Here is a 22,723-nt window from a genome sequence, read left to right on the forward strand (position 1 = left end):
TGTGTTTACCCAATCTGTCATCCGCTGCATGTATCTTTGGGATTTGCCCCTGGTAATCCGAAATAGGCTAAAAGCGCACTGTGAGCGTGCTATTTGTTTGACATCCTGACCTGCAACATGTTCTCATATCAGACACCATTGTAGCTGGACCACTGTCAAGGTAACCACGAGAAAACATATTGTTTCCGGCCAAGACTTTCAGAATAAAAGTCGAAATTCATGTTGTAACCAGCTACGCAGTACTGAGCTCTGCGTGCTTTTATTTTTTATGGCAGGCTGAGGCAACGGAAGTAATTGTTTGTGTGCCATGTCTTTCTTGACACTTATCCTCGTGGTCGAGAGCAACTAGCTGGGTTGCACAAGGTGGTGTTCGTTTTGCAAATATCAACAGCTGCCTCCGTGTTCTTATTCTACAAAGAGTACAAACTGCAAAGCCTAAGAGTCGGTCACAGTGGTGGTGGCAGTGTCGAATGGATACCAATCGCAAGAGGAACGAGCGGGTTTGTTAGAGTTTCAGGTAGCTAGCCGTAGCAATTTAGCTAGCAGCTAGCTTGTTTGTTGTGTGTGCGTGCATGGTGGAGACCTGTCGCTACAGTCACGTTGGTTCGGGAAGTGAAGAGCAACACAAGTGAAAAAGGATGAGAGCTGGACCCGCCGGAGAGATCGAGCAACGCGGGCCGTGGGGAGGAGAGGGGAGAGGCCAGACTGTTTCCCCCAGCTGATACAGACAAGGGGCACTGGAGAGCGAGTCCTTGCTCCAGGGCAGACTTTGGGGGGACATGTTCACAAACTTGATAAATAAATGTGCTTTTATAACTCCAATGATGGTCTTCACTGATTACCTATATATTTTGAATTGTTCTCATGACTATACTGTATAAAAGTGATTTCATGATCAGCATCAGCTAATGATTTGTGAGGATATCATTATGTCGTGACTTTACAATATGTGGCACAAAACTATTAATTAATACATAAGTATGTCGTGACTTTACTATTTGTGGCACATAACAATTAATTAATACATAAGTATGTCGTGACTTTACTAAATGTGGCACATAACTATTAATTCATACATAATTATATAGGCACTTGTGAGGCACAACACTTAACTCATACATATATACTGTATGTGGTTCTTGGCATATAGAGCCTACAAGACATACATCCAGTGTTTGATGTCTGTTGGAGATGCACAGTGGATACAACGTCAGAATGTGTTGGAGTTGGTCTGGTTCGGGGCTACTACACGCATAGCCTATATCAGAGCAGCAACATCGGAATGATAGCTACTACAGCTGCTGAAATAGCCGTACCCGGCTAAGAGGTTCTGAAGGGGTCTCGGCCGGAGGTGTGGGACCCAGGCAAGGTGAGGGGCAGGGCGGGTAGGGGTTGGGTGGTGGTAGCCTGGGTAAACCCAGCCCCCAGTGACCTCGACCTGCTCTCAGACAGACCCTGGGCTGCCCTGGGTGTCGGGCCGGGAGAGAGGCTCTTAGCCTGGGGGTGGCTGGCCTGCTGGGTCGTGCATTTAGACACCCGGTAAGATAGGCACAAAACACCGGCCACATGTTCTGTGGACCAAGCTTCGAAGAGGAAGGAATGCCCATGATGAACGAGGTAAAATGGCTGGGAGAGGTTAGATCCAGCCGGTCCCTGACACGCTGCACACCGCCTCGCTCAGCTGGTTCGGATTGTGGGCTATCGGCATTGCGGTCTGGTAACGCTAAAGTTCCGGTTGCAGGGAGCCAGATGTCGATAGTGGTAATTAACACATGAATTACGGTATTATTGAACACAGTGTGTTAATGTATGTGTTGATGAGGAATTAACTATGATGATATAGGCATAGCCTACTTAATTAATAGTAATTCATATATGACTCGGTGTGTTCATCAAACATACCTTTCATTAGTTGATGATGCGGTAAGCATCAATTAATGGCTTAATTCATCATGAGTTAAGCATGCATTCATGCACATGTTTGCACCAGTATTGTAAAGTGTTACCGAAAAATTCACATTCGAATTTAAAAGTAAATAATAATAGATTACAAGAATCTACAGTAATAATGAAAGCACTACATTTTCAAGTTACCACAAAAAAGTACTCTCTAACCTCAACACTGAAAACAGGAGGGGAAACTAAATTACATTTATCAATTTGGGCTCACTTGAGCACGGTGTCACAAGTCGATGTCCAACTTATCACTCGAACTCGTGTCAACGGGCATTTGATCACCATCGACTACTGTAACATGAATTGACAAAGATTAAAAGAAGATTAGGCTGTTGACTGTTGAAATTAGCCGAATTACCTGGGCCATTGCGCAGGTCGTCTGGCGCCATCTAATAGTTAGCTCCCTCTCTGCGCTGACTAGTAGCTTGGTCCCTCTCGACGTGGGGCAGCTCTGTCATCTGGGAGATGTGAGAGCCGTCCAGCTCTCACTCGTTCAGGTGTGCCTCGCCAAAGCGAGATGGAAACATTAATTTAGATCAGATCCAAGTCGCTTCTGCTAGTCTGACATTCTTCTGGTGGACAACGGTCCTTCTCCACCGGCACTACTTCCTTCCAGAAGCAAGAAAAGGTCACCCTCTCCAGCCTTCTTAAAGGCTTAAAAGTCCATACTTCCACTAAGCAATTCAACCATTCAATGATCAAAACAGCCAGAAATACATAGGTAAACATGATCATATTTGAGTTGAGGGGAATACTGCCTACTCTACCTACCGATCCGTAACAATGGTGACAACAGTAAATGTATCTCTTACTTAAACACTGAAAAAGCAGTAATCCTTTTGAACCATGTGTTATGATAAATCATGGCTTAGCTACTTATAACTTGAGTATAATCAAATACTCTACTTTAGAAAAGGCCCAAATAATATGAAAATTAGCAGGGGGGGTTCACATATTTTCCCTCATCACTGTAAAATATGATAAATGCAAAGGCATATTCCAAAGTTAACAGTACAAATATCAGAGAAACACTAGCAAAGAGGGAGCTATAGTAACAAGTAGTGAGATTATAATGATGTAGAATAGAGGTGATACTATGAGAGCAACCTGGATTTTGCAACGTGTACAATTTTTTGTTTGTTTGCTTTGCTTGTACTTCAAACCCCACCACACGTTACTGTGGCAACTGCAAAACAGTCATTGCGTCTCTCACTCCCTCTCTCATTCATTTTCTCTTTCTCTTAGGACTGGGTATCGTTTAAAAAATGACAATACCAGTACCCTTAAAGTGATGCCGATACCGAAACCAGTAGAGCACTTCATTCGATACCTTTTTGTGTGGTATAGCCATCATTTTGAACGTTTTAGTGGCATCTCAGCATGCTACTGTATGCTGAATAGCCAACTCCGTCACATACACTGCGCTCAAATTCACCACGGGTATGGGTTGTAGCTGCTGCAATCACACGTAGCATTAAATCGAAGAACGCTTGTGGTGACTGGCGGTGAGCAAAACCATAATAGTAATTTTTTTCTGTGTACAAAAAGGATCAAATGCAGGTATCATTTGACTGGAGAAGTTTCGATACTACTTGGTTGGTACTGGGTTACTTTGGTCGATACCTTGAACGTATCGAGTACTGATACCCAGCCCTTCTCTCACTCAGTACAAACTCACGTTCCCCCACTCCACCAGGTACTGCACCTTCCCATCTGGCGTGACTCGTCTCGCCAAAATCCTCACCGCCTCCCCCCCTCCCCCACCACCATCTCCTCCCCCCCCTTCACCCGTGCCGGCCGGATACGGCGCCAGGTCACGCAGGAGCAAGGAGGGGCAGGGCTCCAGCTGCTTCTGGCCCGGCTGGTGCTGGTGTGGGTGGTGTTGGTGGTTGGTCTGGTGGTGGTTATGGTGGTGGTGCTGGTGCTGGTGGTTGTGGTGGTGATGGCTGTGGTGAAAGTTGCCGTTGGAGTTGAGGGAGTACGGGAGGCAGGGCGGTGGTGGTACTCTGCAGGTGTCCTCCACACTAGGAAAGGAGGGGGGAAGGAGAGGAATTGATTCATCCATGTGTATTCCATGGTCTGATTGCCAGCAATGGGTTTTAATGATCAAGAAAAATACTGTACCACCAAATCTGTAATGGAATACTGATCAAATGTATGCAGCAGAAACACTGCTGTAGACAAAAAAGACTTTAAAAAGCTTTGTCAGATGGAGACAGATACCATGTGATGGAGACAGATACCATGTTAATCAGTTATGTATTTCATCTGATGGATCAATGAATCCATCAACAGAAATAAACTATCCTTACATATAACTGTCTAAACTATCCTCACATACGGCATAATAAATATAACAGTACAAAAAGGACCGTAGGAATGTACCCCCCCCCCCCCAAAATAATAATAATAATATTTTTCAATTGTCAGAACATCAAAAACAAAAACAAACTAAATCAGAAACAGGAAAAGAAAAGGAAAAACCTACATATATATTGACATTCAAATATTACCACATCATGCTACCGGTAGGGGTGGGCGATATGACGATCTTAGATCGTTCACGATTAGAATGGCTCCACGATCTGCCTTTCCAGGCAGATTGTTAGAATCGCGCTACATGCAGTGCACATTCTATCAGTTGCATTTCTATGTCTGAAAGACGACTCCAAAGTCCCCCCCTTCCCAACACAGAGGCGGAGTTGGTTTGACTTGTCATGTGAACACAGACACACACACTTAAGGTAGCAGGCTGGCATCTTTGAACGAGTTAAATAATAATAATAATTAGCCGCCGTCAGCCTCCACAGTTCAGACTTAATTTTTCGGTCACGCTGTCTGCTTGTACTGCAGCTGACGAGAGAAAATCTGCGATGTGCGATAACATTGTTCAATATAGCGATGACGATACGACTTGCGATAAATAAACAAATATTAAAGTATGCATATTAGCTATACAGTTCCTATGTCTTTCTGCTTTAATAATGCTAACATAGACCCCAAACATAGCCTATGCCCACTGAATAAAGAAAAGAAATACACACTGACTCTATCTGAAACTACACACAGCGTGTTTGGGCTTTGGCAGGGGGGCGGAGCACACTGTTGCAAGGGAAAGGTGTATTTACAACACAAGACAAAATGATCAGATGCTGAGTGGGAATGCATGAAACCACTTTTGTTATTCATTGCGTTTCAGGCAGTCTTTGCGATGTGTTTACTGCGCATGTTCATATTGTGATGACGATGAAAATAGGATTAATTGTGCAGCCCTAACACACACACCCACTTACATACAGGAATTAAATGGGAGGGGAAAAGGGGACAAGGAAAGGGAAAAGAAACAAAAGAAACCATAATAAAACAAAACAAAAAAGGAAGGTGAGTTACACCTGCTGCTTGGCTGGAAGCCTCTGAAGACTATTTACATATGAAAGAAAGGCTTCCCATCTATCAGTACATTTTCCAACTCATCATGTCCTCTAACCATGAATCTGCTGATGGGGGACCAGGTCACCATGTCCTCTAACCATGAATCTGCTGATGGGGGACCAGGTCATCATGTCTCTAACCATGAATCTGCTGATGGGGGACCAGGTCATCATGTCCTCTAACCATGAAGCTGCTGATGGGGGACCAGGTCATCCTGTCCTCTAACCATGAAGCTGCTGATGGGGGACCAGGTCATCATGTCCTCTAACCATGAAGCTGCTGATGGGGGACCAGGTCATCATGTCCTCTAACCATGAAGCTGCTGATGGGGGACCAGGTGATTTCCAAGATAGTAAGATTCTCCTTTGTGCGAGGAGGGAGGAAAAGGCAATTATGTCTAGGTGTTTGGTGCGCAAATTTAAAATAATAGCAGGAACACCAAAAATAGCAATCAGGGGACACAGCTGCAGCTCGATTCCTAAGATGTCGGATAGGGTTTTAAAGAATATGTCCCAAAATGAACATAAATTGGGACAGAAATAGAACATATGACTAAGGTTGGCAGGAGCGTGGCTATATCTGTCACAACTGTTATCTACATTGGGATAGATTTCTGACAGTCTGGCTTTAGAATAATGGAGCCTGTGCAGCACCTTGAATTGTATGAGACCCAGCTGAGCACATGATGTTGTAGAACTAACCCTTTCAACTACCCTATCAACTGCTCCAGCCCATCAATCATCAGATAACTCAATACCTATTTCCTCCTCCCAGGCCGATTTAGCTTTCACAACATATTTGTTATTAAATGACATAATGGAGGAGTAAATCTGAGATATAAGTGATCTCTGATCGAGTGAAAGATGAAGTAATTCCTCCCAAGGAAGCAGAGTTGGTAAAGAAGGGAAAAGGTGGAACTGAGAGGTTACACAGTGACGTATCTGAAAATATGTGAAGAGATGTGAACGTGGCACTCCAATTTACTTGAAAGGGATAGAAAAGTAGGAAATATGTTATCCTGATATTAATCTCGCTGGCCAGCCTCCCCTCCCTACCGTGAGATGAGTCTGGCGGTGCAGGGCTGCATTGTGGGATTGCGATGGGCGGCACTTGGCGGCAGTGCCCTTGGAAAATAGCTTCCAACAGTCCAACTTGCCATTTTCAGCGTGTAGGTTTCTGCCGTTAGCTTGCTAGATAGTTAGCGTTGTTGTTTTCACTGATGAGTTTTTAAGCTTTTACGTGCCGTTAAAAGGGTGGCTAGCTAGCAAACGGCTAAATGAGACTACACTGTTGAGTCGACGGGGATATTATACGTCAATAACATCATCACTTCAAAGGACAAACACGGAAATAATTTTTCCCTCACCTGGTTCAGCCCGGGGTAATCAGTGCACAGCAGCGCACACAACACTCCAGGTTGAGTGGTGACGTGACGTGGAAGCCTATGCGACACTGTGTGTAGTTCTGGATTAGCTTAGCACGAGCTGTTTACTTCTAGGGCTCACATTTACGCTTCAAAACTCATGAAAGTGGTCCTCATGTGTGAAGATTATCCCGCTGAACACTGGTTCGCGTTTGATTAAGCTTGCATTGCCCACAGACCTTATTTGAAGCACCGCACCAAAAACCCATTCAAAAATCCCATAGGCAGAAACAGTGAAGAACCCAGAAGTCCGCGACTTCCCCGTTCCGACTACAAAAATATGTCATCCCTGGGGCTCTCTATGGTCATGCCAAGGTAGGTGAGGTGGCCCTTTGCCAATTTGAATGGGAGATTTTCCAAGAAACCGGGTGTGAAGACATCAGAGAGAGGCATAAAGTCACTCTTCATCCAGTTACTTGTGTATCCAGACAGCTTACCGAAGGAGGTGATTCATTCTAGGACAGGGGGAATAGATTTTTCTGAGTTATGTACTGTAGGTATAATAGGCCTGCAATATTTGGGTGACCACGTATTTGTAAGGAGAAGAGAGCCGGTGAGAGAGGGCGACCCTGCTGGACCGAGCGAAGTAATGGAAACTTGGTTGACTTGTCACCATTGGTTATAACGTGTTGGACTATATGAGCTTTACCCAGGATATGAATGAATCGCCAAACCCAAATCTCTGCATTGACTGGAACATATAAGGCCACTCAACCTGATCGAACGCCTTCTGTGCGTCCAGTGATAAAGTCGCTGCCCCACTGGTCTTACGGTGATCTGCGTATGGTGTTAAGGAGACATCTGACATTGGAGAAAGAGAACCTATTCGGGATTAACCCTGTCTGGTCAGGATGAATGAAATTCATTCATCACAACATCTGTCATGATCATCTGATGATCATGACAGATATTGATTTAGCCGGATAGCCAGCGTTTTAGTGATGACCTTTCTGGCAAAATTCTGGAGGGCTATATGGGTCTGTAGGAATGTAGCTTTTAAAATGGAAAAACTGAATAGGTCTAAAAGCTGGCATAAAAATAAAACTAGAATGACTGCACCGCGGATATATGCCTCCGCCAACAAGTGAGCAGTCGACATCCATGTCGGTCCAGACTTTGACATTTGAGTCATATGTGAAGAAATTCCGTCAAGGTGTTACTGAGATATGGCGTTACTCAGCTTGAAAATGGCATTTGTGAGGTCACAGTGACCTTGACCTTTGAAAAAATGTAATCAGTTCATCCTTGGACGTTTGAAGCGAATTAGATGAAATTCCATCAAGGCGTTCTTGAGATATCGCCTTAACAACTTGAAAATGGTATTCGTGAGGTCACAGTGACCTTAACCTTTGACCACCAAAATCTAATTAGTTCATCCGTGAGTCCAAGTCAACGTTTGAGCCAAATTGGAAGAAATTCCATCAAGGCGTTCCTGAGATATCACATTAAAGAGCTTGGAAATTAGGTTCATGAGGTCACAGTGACGTTGAAAACAAAAATCTAGTCACTTCATCCTTGAGTCCAAGTGGAGGTTTGAGGCCAATTTGATGAAATTCCGTCGAGGCGTTCCTGAAATATCTCGTTAACAAGCATGAAACAAGTGGTCATGAGGTCACAGTGACCTTGAACTTTGACCTTTGACCACCAAAATCTAATCAGTTCATCCTTGAGTCCAAGTGGACGTTTTGGGGCAGATTCGAAGAAATTCCATCAAGGCGTTCTTGAGATATTGCGTTAACAAGCTTGAAAATGGCTTTTGAGAGGTCACAGTGACCTTGACATTTGACCACCAAAATCTAATCCGTTCATCCTTGCATGCAAGTCGACATTTGCGCAATATTGGAAGAAATCTCATCAAGGCGTTCCTGGGATATCGCGTTAACGAACTTGGGAATGGCGTTCGTGAGGTCACGTCAGTGACCTTGAACTTTGACCTTTGACCACCAAAATCTAATCAGTTCATCCTTGAGTCCAAGTCGACGTCAATGAAATTCTGTCAAGGCGTTCCTCAGATATCACGTTAACGAACATCGGACGTACGGAGGTACGGAGGTACGGACGGACGGACAACAAGAATCCATAAGCCTCCGGGCCTGGCTATCGCCGGCGGAGGCATAAAATGGGGGTTACCACCACAAGTACTTCAGTCAATATCATCAGTGATAGATAGAGGAAAACGGAATGTAAAACACTGAAATAGCATGTAGATCAGCTATAACACTGCCTGCTCTAAGCTGCAAAAATATTCCTAGGTGTGCTTTGTTGTGTGTGTGTGTTGTGTGCCTGTGTGCGTGCGTGTGTGTGTGTGTGAGAAGCGTCCTTGGGGAAGTCGGGCAGGAAGCCAGACCTGCAGGCTCAGCCAGTCTGGCACTGCCACCTAGAGGAGGCTACGCACAACTGCATTACATTTCTGATGATGTTTTGCATGTGTTTTTCACAGGTTGTCAGTTTACTTCAGTGGCGTACGCTGTCTGGGGGTGAAGAGATGGGCTATTGCTGACTGACATTTAGCATTACTATTAATACTAGTGGACCCGTGGGAGTTGGACCCCGACCACCACCGGGAGTTAGATCCACCCATTCTGCTCAGCCAGGAAGGATGACATCACTGATGACATCATCACTGATGACATCACTGCATCACTGATGACATCACTGATTACATCATTGCTCGAGTGACATCACATCTTTAGGTGATTAGGGCAATTACATAATTAAAAAATACAGCTCCGTTAGGTCACCACACCAGTGGTAATTTATTTTCGCTATAATTCCATTCATAAGTAACACGATGACTATTTTGGTCATGGGTTTTATACACTTTCTGCAATAAAACATCTAAAAGCATCAATCTTATTATCATATGGGGGAGTGTGGGACAAAATCCTATCAAATGGCGGTCCGTGGTCTAATCTTTGTCAGTTTAGAGGTCCCTCATGTGAAAAAATTTGAGAACCACTGCTTTACACTTCCTGAAAGTTTCAGCCTGATCAAACATCAAACAGTTTTGTTGAGATAGGAAATGCCGATTTCCTACCCTGCATCATTAGGAAATTAGGGAAATCAGGTCACCCGCAAAGGTGCTCTTTACACCCCCTGAAAGTTTCAGCCCGATTTCAGGCCGACGGCATAGCCGTGGCCGGCCGAGATTCTGCTCTCTCAATTACTCACACACACACACACACACACACACACACACACACACACACACACACACACACACACCCACCCACTCACCCACGCACACGGACACTTCTCCTTCTTAGTATAGATACAGTACTAGCAATCGATTCCTAGACTCGCCCGCCGTGCTGGCTCACCCGCCCTGTCGCCTGCTCTATGACATCACTGATGACATCATCACAGAACTTATAGCCTCAGCCAGGAAGGATGATCATTAGGTAATTAGGGCAATCGCCTAATTAAAAAATCCGGCTCCGTCAGGTCACGAGATTGCTCGCGCCCCCGCCCCCCCGCCCGCCCTGCAGCTTGCCCACTGCGCATCGCATACGCAGCTCGGCTGCCACGTGGCCTCGCCTGCTCTATTGGCACCAGGAAGGATGACATCAGTGATGACATCACACCTGATGACATCATCACTGACATCACAAACTTGACAACAGCTGTTCTAATCTTGTAAACAAATAGCCAACTAATTAACTAACCTGAACTGACAACAGCTGTCACCAGCCGTGCGTTAGCAAAAGACGGGTTTGGTTAATAGCTTCGGTTAGCTTTAGCAGCTTTAGCTTATATATCTATAAAATAGTTTCCTTGGGTCAAATTTATTTTTCTTGGGTAACAGGGAAACAAGGCCGCGGGAAGCTGGGTGCGGTGGGTGCTGCAGCACCCCCTGGTGGCAAGAGATGTATATATATTTTTTTACAGTGCACCTGAACGCAACATGCAAAATACCCGCTGAATAAGTGTCCAAATGTTCATGTAATTCTGGCCAATACTCCACCTCTGTTATAACATTTCAGTCTGGAAGATATAATCTTTATGACTAAAAGGCTAAATGAATAGTTTAGAAAATGAATAGCCCCGGGGGCCCATGGTACTATTAATCCGGCCCTGGATATATGGGAGGAATAACAGTTAGGCTATCACTGTCCCTGATTCCTGAGGGTGAATTATTTAGTAATGCTGCAGAGAAGAGGAGAAGACACTGAATAATGACATCACAACAGTATAATCCTAATGTTAATTTAAAATTAAATATTCCTCTAAATATGGCTAAAAGTCCAAAAAGGGTGGGAGAGAGAATGAGGATTCCAACACAGCAGTGGGAGCAAGTGGTGACATGGAGGTGAGTGAGAAAAGGTGACTGAATAATGACACAACAGTCTAATCTTAATGTTAATATTCCTCTAATCTGGCGACAAAGTGGCCAAAAAAAAATTCCGCCGGCAGCCGTCCCCCCCAATGTTGAATCGGTGGCTACGGCCTTGCAGCACCCCCTACCTAAAAGTACTTCCAGCGCCACTGCAGGGAAATGGAGTATTTTTGTAAGTGAACCGAACTGCATTGAACTGGTAACATGGAAATCCCGAACTGGAATATCTTTGTTCCTTTATAAACTGAACTGAGGGAACTGGACTGAACTATAAAGAACATTATTCTAGCCATTTCTAGTCTCAACACAGTCTTGTGCTCCAATTATCTCACACAAAACAATCATGTTGGCGGTTTCCTTTAGCCTACAAGAAAAAAAAGTGCTGCACTGTTTAGAACAGGTCAGTCCACTGAAGAGGGGGGGTGACAGAGACAAGGCCTTGTTACAAAGAGAGGCATTTTGGATACATACCTTACAGACAGAACACCCCAAGGGCTTGAATGAAGAACTTTTGCTAGGTTGTTTTCTTTAGGGGGTGCATTGGGTGGATGTGCTGTGGGTTCACGCATGATGCTCTTGCACTGTAAGGCAGTGTGGGAGCGTCATGTGTGGACCTGCAGTATCTCTATCCGATGCATTCACTTATATGCATTTTATTATGTATTTTTCTAATTCTATTTTAATATTTTCTTACTGATTTTTGTTATTCTAATATGTTGACTTTCCATCTGTGCTTATTTAACACAAGTGTGGCCATCCAGCCTCATTCTTCTCGTTTGCAAAACATTATTGCATTCCTGCTGTGTAATATATACAGACTTATATACAAGTATACTGTTTAAAATTGTACCTTTATCTCTTTTTTGATATTCTCTGATGTTTTTGATATTATATTCGTTGTTATTTTATGTTGTGAGATATTTCCAGTACTTGATAATGTAATTGATTGTACTTCCGGTTTGACACTATTTATACGTCATGTCCGTCTTCTGTCAGCACAATGCTGAAGAAGGCTCACGCCGAAACGTTCATTGTCAATCTGCTTGAAGGTAAATAAAACAACCCAAAAGGATTTATTTTGAGTGCTGGTTTTTTGCCCCTCTCTTATGCATGAAATGTAGGCCTATATGCAAAATGGAAACTGTTCTATAATTGACTGCTATAGCTGCTATAAAAAAATTGTGATCGGTGATCAATCGGGCAGATATTTCTCATAGGCGATCGGCGGCAAAAAACGTGATCGGTGCACCCCTAGTCGGCTTCATGCAAATCTGCACCCGAAATAAATCCAAAACCAAAATTTACTTGGCGAGAACTCTGCACTTTCTCTCTGTACATTTGTATCTGTTGGACTAAAAGATACAACTCCGTAACCTATTTTTTTCTGAAAGCGTGTGTGTGCACGTGTGTGTGCGTTTGTGCGTGCGTGTGTGTGCGCGCGCGCGTGCGTGCGTGTGTCTTAAGGCCTTATTTTATTTTTCACAAATCCACACTTTCAAGCATTATCAAGGCCTGTGAGAAGCCTGTTTCCTGTGAAGAATGTGGGACTAACAATAGCAGTAATTCCATGGCCACCAGTGAAATAGTCTGGTTGAACCCAGCTGCAGCCCAGCTGTGAATGCGTGTTAAGTGTATAAATGTGATGCAGATGCTGTGGAAGAAGAGCATGATGGATGGCTGACACCTGTTGTAGTGATGGAGAGTCCTGGAGAGTGCACTGCTTCCGTTGTAAGTGGGGTGGTACAGGGCAAACATCCGCTTGGGAGGAGAGCTGCGGAGGAGATGCAGACATTGATGGAAAGCATTGTATGACGATATTAATCAAAACATATGCATCCAAATCCTTCTTGTTTCAGAAGAGCAGAAATGATTGCCAGTCAGTCAGTGAAAAGCTGCTGATTCAAGCACCTTCCAGACCAACCAATAACAAATCACGACAGAAACAAACCCACAGCAAGGTACAAGCACTCGACTCCTCACCACAAGTTGAGCTCCTCCTCTGACTTCCTGGAGTTGTAGACACTGGCCCCACCCACGTAGCCATGGCAACATGGCAGCAGCTCAATGGGGTTGGCAGCGACTGGGGGTGGACAAGCCTGGGCACGGGAGAAACACATGGATCAGCTCGTGTTTGGATGCCAACATCATCACAGGAGCCAATCAAGCACTGATACTTCAGCGCTCAGCCATGCGTGAAGTTAATCCATGTGGTACTTTCCTTCTGAATTAGGGCTGGGTGACCAAAAATCATCTCTCTCTCTCTACTCATATATATATAATACACACACACACACACACACACACACACACACACACACACACACACACACACACACACACATATACTGTATACATATACATAGCATGTACATATATATATATATATATATATATATATATATATATATATATACACACATATACACACACACACACACACACATAATGAAGTGGGCTAAATTTTCAGTTCTTGGGGCTTTTATAAAATATTTACACAATGAGATTTTTGATAAATAATCATCAGTAATGTGTATATTATAATGACTAAGTGGGTAAAGGCAAATAATAGAATAGCTAGCCTAGAACAGTCTGCAACCTTTAAAACCAGGAAAAAACAACACTTATGCCATATCACGATATCCAAAATCTAAGACGATATCTAGTCTAATATCATGATATGGATATATATCGATATATTGCAAGCCCTATTCTGAACACCTCGAAAAATGGCTTTTCAACACTGAATGTGAGTGTTTAGATGTGTTAAAAGAGAGCATGCAAAGAATCACAATTAGTTGACTTTAGAGTTACTAGTCCATTTTCTTGTTTTTAGTGTCCATTTTCTTGTTTTTATGGCATTTAGGAGCTTGAAACCTCACATGCATCATCTCTACCGTCCTGCAACTCCTGTGGGCAGATATGAGCAGATGTCTGTAACGGCACACAGATCGTTGGATATGAGTAACGATATCCTATGGTTCATCAGACATAACGGTGGGATGTCCTGCTTAAATATATCATCTCCATGGCACACCTTATGAAGCTGGCTGGTGAGTGAGGTACCGGCTCACAACTCGTGACAAGCAAAAACATCAGAGCTTCATCAGAGTCATCTATCAGCAGCAAGGCTTTAAAGTTTTTGCATTCTTCATCGCTGGACTGTGACATACGGCAGCACCACGCTAGCCCATATCGTTTCCTTTTCTAGCATCTCTGATAGGATGGCAGGTTATTATTCGGCGGGCCTTAGTAGGTGCCTGTGCCTTTAAATGGATGTGTCAAAGTGCCAGCGCCACCTGGCCAAACTGTAATCGACTGCAAAGTGCACTTGGAAGCGCTCCCAGGCTACTACATATATCAGCATTCCTTCCCCTCTCACTTTCTCCCCACTATAACCAACCTGCTCCCTCCAAGATGGCCGGAGATTAGCATCTATCAGTGGCGCACAATGAGCCTGCACATGCTGGAGTGAAAACAAGCTCTCTGTGAAACACATTGTTCCAGGATTAGCGCACGTGCCCGTATGCGCATCAAGAGTGTGATGTAGGAGGACACACTACAATGTGCATTCATGGTTCAGAATACGGAGTATAAATAGTAACCGCGACATGTTGCCACATCCAGCGTGCGCTGCTGGAAATTGGGTTTGATGATCATGATCATGATGTGGCTTTCAACCGTAGTTGTTGATGAAACACATGGGGTTCAAGGTTCCCACACCTTTTTAAACATCAAATTCAAGGACTTTTCAAGGACCTTCCAGACCCAATTCCCTCAAATTCAAGGACCCAACACAACATAAGTTTCAAACAAGGATCAAGGTCAATTATTGTTCAACAGTCAGAATTTTTATAATGAGAACTAGCAGGCTTTACAGAATCGCAGTGCACAGGCAAAGAGAGGCTTGAATGTGTGAACTTCTCAACTGTGCTCTGTTACAGTGATGGCAGACTATGTGGTGTCTTGCCTTCAATGTCTATTCTTGCACAAAATCTATAGCCCTTTCACTGGCCCATGTCTATTTATATATATAGCCCTTTCACTGGCCCATGTCTATTTATATATATAGCCCTTTCACTGGCCCATGTCTATTTATATATATAGCCCTTTCACTGGCCCATGTCTATTTATATATATAGCCCTTTCACTGGCCCATGTCTATTTATGTCTATTTATAGCCCTTTCACTGGCCCATGTCTATTTATGTCTATAGCCCTTTCACTGGCCCATGTCTATTTATGTCTATAGCCCTTTCACTGGCCCATGTCTATTTATATATATAGCCCTTTCACTGGCCCATGTCTATTTATATATATAGCCCTTTCACTGGCCCATGTCTATTTATATATATAGCCCTTTCACTGGCCCATGTCTATTTATATATATAGCCCTTTCACTGGCCCATGTCTATTTATATATATAGCCCTTTCACTGGCCCATGTCTATTTATATATATAGCCCTTTCACTGGCCCATGTCTATTTATGTCTATTTATAGCCCTTTCACTGGCCCATGTCTATTTATGTCTATAGCCCTTTCACTGGCCCATGTCTATTTATGTCTATAGCCCTTTCACTGGCCCATGTCTATTTATGTCTATAGCCCTTTCACTGGCCCATGTCTATTTATATCTATAGCCCTTTCACTGGCCCATGTCTATTTATGTCTATAGCCCTTTCACTGGCCCATGTCTATTTATGTCTATTTATAGCCCTTTCACTGGCCCATGTCTATTTATATCTATAGCCCTGTCACTGGCCCATGTCTATTTATGTCTATAGCCCTTTCACTGGCCCATGTCTATTTATGTCTATAGCCCTTTCACTGGCCCATGTCTATTTAGGTCTATTTATAGCCCTTTCACTGGCCCATGTCTATTTATATCTATAGCCCTTTCACTGGCCCATGTCTATTTATGTCTATAGCCCTTTCACTGGCCCATGTCTATTTATAGCCCTTTCACTGGCCCATGTCTATTTATATCTATAGCCCTGTCACTGGCCCATGTCTATTTATGTCTATAGCCCTTTCACTGGCCCATGTCTATTTATGTCTATAGCCCTTTCACTGGCCCATGTCTATTTATGTCTATTTATAGCCCTTTCACTGGCCCATGTCTATTTATATCTATAGCCCTGTCACTGGCCCATGTCTATTTATGTCTATAGCCCTTTCACTGGCCCATGTCTATTTATGTCTATAGCCCTTTCACTGGCCCATGTCTATTTATGTCTATAGCCCTTTCACTGGCCCATGTCTATTTAGGTCTATTTATAGCCCTTTCACTGGCCCATGTCTATTTATATCTATAGCCCTTTCACTGGCCCATGTCTATTTATGTCTATAGCCCTTTCACTGGCCCATGTCTATTTATAGCCCTTTCACTGGCCCATGTCTATTTATATCTATAGCCCTGTCACTGGCCCATGTCTATTTATGTCTATAGCCCTTTCACTGGCCCATGTCTATTTATGTCTATAGCCCTTTCACTGGCCCATGTCTATTTATGTCTATAGCCCTTTCACTGGCCCATGTCTATTTATGTCTATAGCCCTTTCACTGGCCCATGTCTATTTATATCTATAGCCCTTTCACTGGCCCATGTCTATTTATGTCTATAGCCCTTTCACTGGCCCATGTCTATTTATGTCTATTTATAGCCCTTTCACTGGCCCATGTCTATTTATATATATAGCCCTGTCACTGGCCCATGTCTATTTATGTCTATAGCCCTTTCACTGGCCCATGTCTATTTATGTCTATAGCCCTTTCACTGGCCCATGTCTATTTAGGTCTATTTATAGCCCTTTCACTGGCATATGTCTATTTATATCTATAGCCCTTTCACTGGCCCATGTCTATTTATGTCTATAGCCCTTTCACTGGCCCATGTCTATTTATAGCCCTTTCACTGGCCCATGTCTATTTATATCTATAGCCCTGTCACTGGCCCATGTCTATTTATGTCTATAGCCCTTTCACTGGCCCATGTCTATTTATGTCTATAGCCCTTTCACTGGCCCATGTCTATTTATGTCTATTTATAGCCCTTTCACTGGCCCATGTCTATTTATATCTATAGCCCTGTCACTGGCCCATGTCTATTTATGTCTATAGCCCTTTCACTGGCCCATGTCTATTTATATCTATAGCCCTTTCACTGGCCCATGTCTATTTATGACTATTTTCAAAAAAACTTTCAAGGCCTTGATTTCTTTTTCTCAAATTCACAAACTTTCTAGCATTTCAAGGACCCATGGGAACCCTGGTTTGAATACATGTGCAGAGCAGAAGGGTTGACTGAGCTAAACCCATGCCACCCCATCTGTAACACTAACATGATACAATCCACTGACCAGAGACTCCAAGGTTTGACCAGGTATTGAGGTGTGATTTCGAATCGCACATAGGTTACGCAAAAACCACGCCCTGTGCCCGCCTACGCAGCAGTCAAGTGACGGGATTGGCCAGGAGCAAGTCTTTTGTCTTCTTTTGATAGCTGGAATCTCCCACACCACAACCACTGGACGGCACGCAGCCCAGCGATTTCATGAACCAACTGGATTGCTCTTGATAGCGGACATTGAAATTAATTATTAGTGTAATGAAAACGTAACACACAAGCTTTTAACACATTTCCCACACACCACAAACACTGTGCCCAGCCCAGTGATTTTATTAACCAAAATGCTCTTGATAGCAGACATTGAAAATAAATTACTGTAATAACGCCAATGAAAACGTAACACAAGCTTTTAACACACAATCGATTTTTAAACATTTATTTCAAAACATCATTGTAAAATTCAGGCCTTTAGCCAAAGCTTCAATAACAGAGCTCAGCTGACAGTTTAACCTGCAAATGAAAAATATAAAAAATATAAAATTAAAAATACAATAGGTTACAGCACATAGGCCTAGCTCCCCCCCGCCCAGGCCGGCCGTTTGTTCCAGGCCAGTGAAGTCCCAACAATCTACAAAAACATGCAATAATATAAAATCATAGCTAAAAAGTTGAATCATACACAATAAATAAAACCAAAAGTAAAGGGTTAGCCTTCCCAATGGAAGGGCAGCATCTGTTATTCTGGCTGAGGCGGGTGGTCAGAAAGTCAAATAACATTAAAATACATTGTATGCTTTGGTGCGATGTAGGATTTTGTCTTTCAATATCCTCATTGCAGCCTCGCTGCAGCCTCGCTTGGTGTTGTTGCTTCTCACAGGAATGTGTCCCTGTAATGGAGCCCAACATGAGCATGAGCGCCTGGCCAATCCCGGCGGGCACAGGGCGTGGTTTTTGCGTAACCTATGTGCGATTCGAAATCACGCGGTATTGAGCATACAGAAACAGCAGCAGTCATACAGCTGAGGGGCGTTGACAGACAGACAGATCTGCACTGCCAAATGAAGCTTCATCAGTGTTTCACTGACAGCTCATTTGGATGAGCTGTGAGCCTTTGCCTGGCCGCATAAAAAACAAAACAAACAAAAGAGAGATGAATGAGAAGGGGCAGGCGGGGGCTCCTCAGTGTGAGGCAGAAGCAGGCGGGGGCTCCTCAATGTGAGGCAGAAGCAGGCGGGGGCTCCTCAGGGTGAGGCAGAAGCAGGCGGGGGCTCCTCAGTGTGAGGCAGAAGCACTGACCTGTGTCTCCATGATGCGGCGCTTTGATTTACGTGACTCTGCTCCCCCCGCTCTCCTCTGGCAGGGCAGTGACAGCGGGCTGAGGTGCACACAAACACATAAATAAACACACACACACATAAACACACACACACACACACACACACACACACACAAACACATAAATAAACACACACATAAACACACACACACACACACACACACACACACACACACACACACACACACACACACACACACACACACACACACACACACACACAGACAAATAGGTCCAGTGAATAACCTGCAGAGTGTGTGTGTGTGTGTGTGTGTGTGTGTGTGTGTGTGTGTGTGTGTGTGTGTGTGTGTGTGTGTGTGTGTGTGTCTCAGCCTACTGAGAAGCGTAAAATACAAGAAGATGAGAACGGGGTGCTGATATACAGTATGTTTGTGATGGGACTCAAAAATTATGAATTCATGCGGTCGTAACAAATCTGAAATATATGCAAGCAAACATCATCACCAGAATGCTGTGTGTTCATATGTGAATATGAATTTAAAGCAGGGATAACTTAAGAAATGTGTCATCTAATATTTCTTATGGGTTTACACACATGGACACTCTGTGTTCACAGTGAAAAAGTGAAAATTTTACTTTTTGTTGTATTTGGGGTGGGGGGGGGGGGGGGTAGTCAAAACAAGTGTGAGGTAGAAAGTTGATTTTACACACTCATGCCTGTGCACACATAAGCCCACATGAGAATGTATACTCTCAAGAGAATAGGCACATATTCACCAGCATATGAAACATTCAGCCCTTTGATTCTTCAGTTAATTGTTCATGCGTAATGCCTCTCCGCCCACCCAGGATCCCAGAGTACCGCAGGGATGACGTATTTTTGTACGCTTTATCCAGAAATTGCCGCCATTTGGTTCGTCAGTGGAAAAGTCTATGGGGTTTTAGAATGAGGATTTCACTTAAATGCATAAAATAAGGTCTGTGGTTAACAAAGGTTTATGGGAACGCGAACGTTCCAAAAGTCATAAAGATTATCATGCTGAACCCAAATTCGCGTTCCCATAAACCTTTGTTAACCACAGACATTTATTTTATGCATTTAAGCGAAACCCCCATGTTAAATCCCATAGACTTTTCCTCTCACGAACTCGGAAGTATACTTCCGGACTCATTCCTGCGGTTCCCTATTGAGATACGAGTTGAAAAGTGAGATGCTGTCCTTCCTCTGACCTTGTCCGATGCGTGATGTTGATAGGTGGGTCAGTGACGAGGGGCGACGAATCAGATGTGAGCGGAGGCGGGGCTCGGACCTGGAGCCCAAACAGACACTTCTTCTTCTTGATCTCCTTTCCGGAGACAAATCTGGGCAAATGATAAAAGAAGCACAGGCAACATTTCCAACTTGTACAACAGATACAATGTGTCTGGTCTGGAGTTTTAAACTCTGTGTGCTTTTGATTACTCTTTGAAGATAATGCAGAGACTGTATACTGTAGTTGTGTAAAGAAATTTACTTATTCTCCTTAGTAAAAAAAAACAACAACAAAAACATTCAGAACATTTCAAAAGGTACCGACTGTGTGATTAAAGCATAACCAACCCCTGAAACACTTTTTTAAGCTTTTAACCAATATATATGGCTTTTGAGGTGGTGTGTAAAGGGTTCTGGTCAAAATCTCCACATTTTAGACTAAACTGTTAGAATAGTACAAACTGTATGATTTTCAGGCAGCAAGAGTGCTATGGGTTCAAACCTGCTCTTTTTGGGGGGCCCTCCACAATGGCCAATTTGGTTGTCTGTTATGTCACGGCCAACTCCCCCCTTTCCCACTCATGTGAATACAAAAAAAATCATGTGACCATTAGCTAATGAAATAGCCATATAATAGAGCGTTGCAACATCTCCATTCACTCCAATGGACCTTTTTTTTTTTTTTTAGCAAGGATTAAGCAGGGCTGTCCGTTTGTGATGTACTTTTGAAAGGGTCAGACGTTTAAAGAATCAAATTGTATATTATTAGCTTTATTTTATGCATTCAAATGTCCCCTTCCTGTCTAATGTTGCTGGAGCAACGCAAGGCATTGTGGGTAATCTGGTATTGTGGCTAATGCTTGCGGCTAATGTTAGTTACGTTACATGGCAGTAAAATGCCACTGAATGACCAGATTGATATAACTTTTAACCATTTCGAGTAACTCCGTTTCCATACAGGCCCCCAGCGTTGGCTAGGTGTTGATATTTATGAAGAAATTTGTAGCTCTAGTATAACGTTTTTTATCGATGCGGACAAAGTGTCATGGTCCCGTTTCCGGTAAATATTTCCGGTCTGACAGCAGACTGTGGGCCCTATCTTCGGTAATTTAGCATTTGCGCTCGTTTAACGCTGCGCGCAATACAAATTGGGGGCGTGGACAAGCACATGCCTGTTATAATTGTACTAGAAATAGGCGTGTCACATGTGAAACCAGGCGTTTCCGCGCTAAAATGTGGGGATAGATGGCATTATCCTATCGTCAGCAGCACACAATCACTTTGCACTAAGAGCTTTGAAAAGCACCTCTTAGGCGCTAAGATACTCGCTGCGCTTGAGTGCACCATAATCTCCACGCTGCGCAGTGCAGAAATGTCATTACGCACGGACGTGCCACTCCAGGACATCAAATTCTGCTGCTAAAATTGGGTAACCAGCAGATTATTCGGTGAGGCAATCAACTATAATTCACTGAGAAACTTTTATCACATTGCAAGGAGGGGTTATTGTAAATTAATTGAGAAAACTTGTACATTGTAGCCTACTTGCAATAGGCCAGTGGTTCCCAACCTTTTCCAACTCAGGGCCCACTTTTATGTCTCAAAAATGTTCGCGGCCCACCTCCGACCCCATAAATACAAAGGCCATATAATGCGTTCTCAGAGCACTTTTTTTTATTGAAAATTTAACATAAAGGACTGAACTGAATACAGGAGAAATATGTTGGAAGCTCCACAGTCACTAACACAGCACCTGTAACATGTTGCAACACCTTCAGTATTACAGTTTTCAAGGAGCTGTCCACACACACACACACATACACACACACACGCACACACACACACACACACACACACACACACACACACACACACACACACACACACACACACACACACAGACACACACACACACACACACACACACACACACCAATCATTCAAGGAGCTGTCCATCAGCACCACACAGATGTCAGAAATGACAAGCAAGGGGCTGTCTGTAACAGGCTAATTAACAAATGATTAATAAATAACGGTATCCTTCAACAATGGAAAAATGCATTCTCATAACAATTTGACATCCAATATCAGATCCAAACAAAATCCAAATATCAGAAGAAAGCCCATTAAATCGATAGGGTTACAAATAAACACAAACCCAATATAAAGATGATGTAAAGATGAAACTTCAATTCAAGCAAAAGCAATAACATCAAAGAAACAAAAATCATACTTTTTCAAGTATGATTTTTCAAAATCTTTAAAAAAAAAATTGTTTTTTTTTTTTGTTTTTTTTTCCCAAAAATCATACTTTTTTGGAAATGATTTGGCGGCCCACTTGCAATACCTTCGCGGCCCACCAGGGGGCCGCGGCCCACAGGTTGGGAATCACTGCAATAGGCTATTCACCTTCACCTGCTATCCCATAACCCGGAGGGTCGTTGGCACCACAGCCGATCTGTCACAAGCTCACTCCATCTCTCTGTCCTTGGCACGAGTCGGCAGCTCAATATCACAGAGTTTTAATTGAGTCCACTGTAAATACTCCAATCTTTTCTTTTGTCTCCGCCATTTACCCGCTGCAAACACGTTTCTATTGTCCCACCCCAGTCAACAAAATAACCCGAATTGCATCAAAACACAGATGTTTTTAACAGGTATATGATGTGATGGTGTCGTTA

At 43.4% G+C, this 22,723-nt stretch overlaps 1 protein-coding gene across 1 annotated transcript in view; it reads right to left on the minus strand.

The window, feature by feature from the left end:
• Positions 1-3,619: 3,619 nt before the first annotated feature.
• The window catches only part of phf1 (PHD finger protein 1), a gene marked incomplete at its 3' end in the record, with an annotated part of 41,644 nt that continues 22,540 nt past the window's right edge, over positions 3,620-22,723 (minus strand). The window contains exons 11-15 of the mRNA XM_083644206.1: positions 20,021-20,152; positions 18,790-18,868; positions 13,128-13,243; positions 12,832-12,918; positions 3,620-3,980 (exon numbers count right to left, since the gene is read on the minus strand). Coding sequence (XP_083500332.1) covers positions 3,620-3,980; positions 12,832-12,918; positions 13,128-13,243; positions 18,790-18,868; positions 20,021-20,152 — 775 coding nt within the window. The remainder of the gene's footprint in view (positions 3,981-12,831; positions 12,919-13,127; positions 13,244-18,789; positions 18,869-20,020; positions 20,153-22,723) is intronic.

Source organism: Poromitra crassiceps (assembly GCF_964638095.1).
Source record: "Poromitra crassiceps genome assembly, chromosome: 1".
Taxonomy (NCBI): Eukaryota; Metazoa; Chordata; class Actinopteri; order Beryciformes; family Melamphaidae; genus Poromitra; species Poromitra crassiceps.